Source organism: Zingiber officinale, chromosome 7A (genome assembly GCF_018446385.1).
Source record: "Zingiber officinale cultivar Zhangliang chromosome 7A, Zo_v1.1, whole genome shotgun sequence".
Taxonomy (NCBI): domain Eukaryota; kingdom Viridiplantae; phylum Streptophyta; class Magnoliopsida; order Zingiberales; family Zingiberaceae; genus Zingiber; species Zingiber officinale.
This window is the reverse complement of record NC_055998.1, coordinates 84,810,406-84,815,544: the sequence shown is the minus strand read 5'-3', so window position 1 is coordinate 84,815,544 and position 5,139 is coordinate 84,810,406. Positions and strand designations below refer to the sequence as shown.

At 39.4% G+C, this 5,139-nt stretch overlaps 1 protein-coding gene across 1 annotated transcript; it reads right to left on the bottom strand.

Annotated features, from left to right (window-relative positions):
- Positions 1–3,267: 3,267 nt before the first annotated feature.
- Positions 3,268–3,921, bottom strand: LOC121999170 (the record flags this gene model as incomplete). The annotated part of the gene is made up of 1 exon (XM_042553888.1): positions 3,268–3,921. A coding segment is annotated over one exon (654 nt), but the record flags the coding sequence as incomplete, so codon positions are not given.
- Positions 3,922–5,139: the final 1,218 nt, after the last annotated feature.

The following is a 5,139-nucleotide window of genomic DNA, read 5'->3' as shown; positions in this document are numbered from 1 at the left end:
AGCTGCCATATCTTCTACCATACATCTGATTTCCATTCCCTCCACATGCCGATCGAAAGCTTTCGCCGGAAGGGCTTTAGTGAAAGGATCTGCCAGGTTATCCGCTGATGCAATCTTGGCGATGACAACTTCTCCTCGCTTCACAATATCTCGTATCAGGTGGTACTTGCGCTCTATATGTTTACTTGCCTTATGGGCTCGTGGTTCCTTCAAGTTTGCAACTGCACCGCTATTATCACAATAAATTGTGATGATTTTAGGCAAACCAGGAATCACATCTAAATCCATTAGAAAGTTCCTGAGCCATACTGCTTCTTTAGCTGCCTCAGAGGCTGCTACATACTCAGCTTCCATGGTTGAGTCCGAAACGCATTTCTGCTTAACACTCCTCCATGAAATGGCTCCACCTCCTAAAGTAAACACATAGCCTGATGTAAACTTACTGTTATCCCTATCTGATTGAAAATCTGAATCCGTATAACCCACAGGGAGCAGATCGTCTGCTTGGTAAACTAGCATATAATCTCTAGTCCTTCTCAGGTACTTTAATATATGCTTTACCGCAGTCCAATGTCCTTGTCCAGGGTTACTCTGATATCTGCTGACCATGCCCAAACAGATATCAGGTCTCGTATATAGCATTGCATATATTAGGCTTCCTACAGCATAAGGAACTGCTTTCATGTCCTCTATCTCTTCGATGTCTTTGGAGACATCTCTTTAGATAGAGCTACTCCATGTCTAAAAGGTAAGAAACCTTTCTTGGAATCCTGCATGCTAAAACGAGCAAGGATTGTATCTATATATAAAGCTTGGGATAGACACAACATTCTTTTCTTGCGATCCCTTATAACTTTGATCCCAAGAATGTGTGCACATTCTCCTAAGTCCTTCATGTCAAATTGTTTGGATAACCATACCCTTACGTCCGATAATACCTTGACATTGTTGCCAATTAACAAAATATCATCTACGTATAGTACAAGAAATACCACCACGTTTATATACACAAGACTCATCCGGACAATGAATAAATTCATATGACTGGATTACTTCATTAAACCGGATGTTCCAAGATCTTGAAGCTTGCTTTAGTCCATAAATGGATCGATTGAGCTTACACACTAGATGCTCTTTGCCCTTTTCAATGAATCCTTCTGGTTGCTTTATATGGATGTTTTCTTCAAGATTTTCGTTAAGGAAAGCTGTCTTGACATCCATTTGCCAAATCTCATAATCCATATGAGCAGCAATGGATAAGAGTATCCGGATAGACTTAAGCATGACTACCGGTGAAAATGTTTCCTCATAATCGATTCCCTCTTTCTGAGTGTACCCTTTCACAACAAGCCTAGCTTTGAAGGTTTCTACCTTCCCGTCTGTCCCTCTTTTCCTTTTGTAGATCCACTTGCATCCAACGGCTTTTGCACCATCAGGTGGTTCTACAAGCTCCCAGACCTTATTATAGTACATAGACTCTATTTCAGAATTCATTGCCTTTTGCCAAGATGCTGCATCTATATCTTGGAGTGCTTCGTCATATGTTCGTGGATCAGGTTCATGTTTACCCGGGATCAAGTCCGAAGACTCTCCCAAAAACATGAAACTTTCAGGCTGCCTTACAACCCTCCCACTACGACGAGGCACTGTCTGTGGTTGTGTATCATGTGTGACACGTGTTGCAGTCTCTTGTGGTACTTCATCTTGTACTGTTGGTACTAAAGTAGACGTGTCCTCTCTAAGTTCTTCTAAAACAACTTTGCTACTGGGCTTGTGATCCATTATATAGTCTTCTTCTAAAAACTGGGCATTGGTGCTAACAATGACCTTCTGATCTTTAGGACTATAAAATAAACCACCTTTTGTTCCTTTGGGATACCCTACAAACACGCGAACTTCTGTACGAGATTCTAACTTATCAGCATCTGGTTTCAGCACATGTGCTGGACTACCCCAAATCTGAATATGTCTTAGACTGGGTTTTCGCCCATTCCACAATTCTATGGGAGTAGAAGAAACTGATTTAGAAGGTACTAAGTTCAGAACGTATACTGCTGTTTCCAGAGCATATCCCCAAAACGAATTTGGTAATTCTGAATAACTCATCATCGATCTAACCATCTCCATAAGAGTCCTATTCCTTCGTTCTGCCACACCATTCTGTTGGGGTGTTCCAGGTGCAGACAATTGGGATTGAATCCCAGCCTCTGATAAGTAATTCCTAAACTCTCCTAAGAGGTATTCGCCACCACGATCAGATCGTAGTGTCTTGATACTTTTACCTAATCGTTTCTCCACATCAGCCTTGTATTCTTTGAACTTATCAAAGCACTCGGACTTGCGGCGCATTAGGTAAATGTATCCGTATCTTGAATAATCGTCTATGAAAGAGACAAAATATTCAAAACCTCCTCTTGCCTGGACAGACATAGGACCACACAAATCAGAGTGAACCAATTCTAACACTTCTTTGGCTCTATACCCCTTGGCCTTGAACGACCTTTTGGTCATTTTACCTTCTAAGCAGGATTCACAAGTTGGAAAATTTTCCAACTCTAATGAACTCAAAAGTCCATCGGCTATAAGCCTCTGAATCCTACTTAAGTTAATATGACCAAGCCTTAGATGCCAAAGATATGCTTGGTTCATTTCTGAAGGTTCTTTTCTCTTATTAGAATTAGAAGATGAGTTATAAATTTCCATGTTTTGCTTTGTGGAAGAAATTGGATTTAAAGTATACAAATTGCCAACTAATGCACCAGAACAGATAATCACTTTATTTCTTTTAATAACTACATCGTTACTGAAAGAAACTGAATATCCATCTAAAAACAGTTTAGAAACTGAAATTAAATTCTTTCTAAAACTGGGTACATAAAGACAATTTCTTAAAACCAAATTTTTATTTCTACTAAAAGATAAGTAGACGTCTCCCACTGCAACAGCTGCCACCTTAGTAGCATTGCCCATGTAGACGGTAATCTCCCCTTCAAAGAATTGTCGTCGGGTTTCCTGGAACCCCTGCAAAGAATTGCAGACATGATCAGTGGCTCCCGTATCTACACACCAGGTGCTGGTAGATAACACCGCTAAACATGTTTCAACAACTAGAGCATGAGATATACCTTTGTTTTGGTTCCTACGAGGACAGTCCGCCTTCCAATGTCCTGCCTGCTTGCAGATGAAGCACTTGCCCTTCGGCTTCTTCACTCCAGCTTTAAATCCAGTACTCTGAGATTTATTCACTTTCTTTGCTGAGCCAGCTTGTTTCTTCTTCTTCTTTCCTTTCGGTTTAGAAGTAGAACCATTTTCAGCAAAGTGAATTTGAGAATTATGACGAAATAATCCTTCTGCTGCTTGAAGTTCTGTCAGTAGTTCCCCTAATGAATAAATCCTCTTATTCATATTATAGTTCAGGCGGAACTGCTCAAAACTTCTAGGTAGCGTTTGGAGGATCATATCGATCTGGGTTTCCCCATCAATTTCTCCTCCAAGGATCTGTATCTCGTTCAGATAAGCCATCATCTTTAGGATATGATCCCTTACAGGAGTACCCTCTTGCATGGTGGCTGTCATTATCTTTCTCATAGCTTCTTGTCTAGAAGCCCTATCCTGATGACCAAAGAGTTCCTTGAGATTGTTCATAATATCATAAGCTGTTGGTAAATCTTGATGCTGATGTTGCAATACATTTGACATTGAAGCCAAAATGTAACACCGCGCCATCTCATCTGCCTTTACCCATCTCTTATGATATTCAATCTCCTCTTGGGTAGATTCACCAGTGGGTGCATCAGGACAAGGTTCAGTCAGTACAAATTTATAGCTTTCAGCAGTCAGAACAATGTCCAAGTTCCTTTTCCAATCTATGTAATTAGGTCCAGTAAGTCTATTTTGTTGAAGTATGATGGACAGTGGGTTGAAAGGTATCCTAAGAATCACAAATAACTTTTGGTCAGAACTCTAAATTTAGAATAATATTGATTCCTCAAGCAATACTATTTTAAATTAACCAACACCTCATAACACCGTGAATTTTGTATGCCACGTTAGTGTGGACGTATACAAATTCAACATTTGTAAAAGGAGGGTTTTAACCCATTAATTTTATTATCTTGACAACCTAACTTTTGACAAATAAAATTAATAGTTGGTATTATTTGGCCACACAAATAATAGTAGTGACTCCGTTGGGGAGGATACTATTAGATGTGTCTAAGTGTATACCATTACTTGACACTAAGTCCATTAATAAGATTATGCCCCTTCCATTGGGGAAGATCACACGTTCTTAATTAATTTCCTATAGTCATCCAAAAATGGAAGTCTGTTCTAGTGATCCACAAACAAGCTCATCCGTTATGGAGGAAGGCACTCAGAGCCAACGCGCAAGCTTGTTTGTATCACTTACAAACCAGTAATGGAGACCATGGGATTTATTTAAAATCCCTCTCCCACTTAGTTATTTATAAATGAGGAATTTTAACTATGCTAGTCTACTAAACTTGTAAACTAACATGCACACACAGCACAATATAAAAGCAATAAATAGAAAATTTAATTTTCAACTATTATGGCTTTTATCTCTAGTTGTTCTCCATGTGTTGTCATCCCAAGCTGCTGCCATATTTGGCCACCGCCACCGGGTCTAGCTGTCGCGTCCATCTTGCTCCTAGTTCCGCTGCGCCTCTGGTCCTTAAAAGGTTCCACGCTTTTCAAGATTATATCCGCGACATAAATAGAATTTTACATTTTTGATCCTATATTCCAAAAAAGGAATGTACATGTATCTAGATCAAAAATAAAATCCTAATAAAACTAAATACAGCTCCTGCTGTATTTTAATACAATCATGCACACACAAATAAATGCCCTTGACATGTCCAAGGGTCCAATCACACACATAATAACTAAAAGCCATAATAGTTGGATCCTGCATCCACAAAGTTAGCACATCCTACTATTAACCTGCCTAAATTATGTATGACATGTGCATAATTAAACTAAATACCAAATACACAGAGGCAAAACCCTAGCTCTGATACCAATTGATGGTTGCTACTCGGAAAACCTATAGGTTCCACTGTACAAAATTTTTGTACAAAGGTCTGAACCTTTTCCTAGCTACCATGTGTTCTT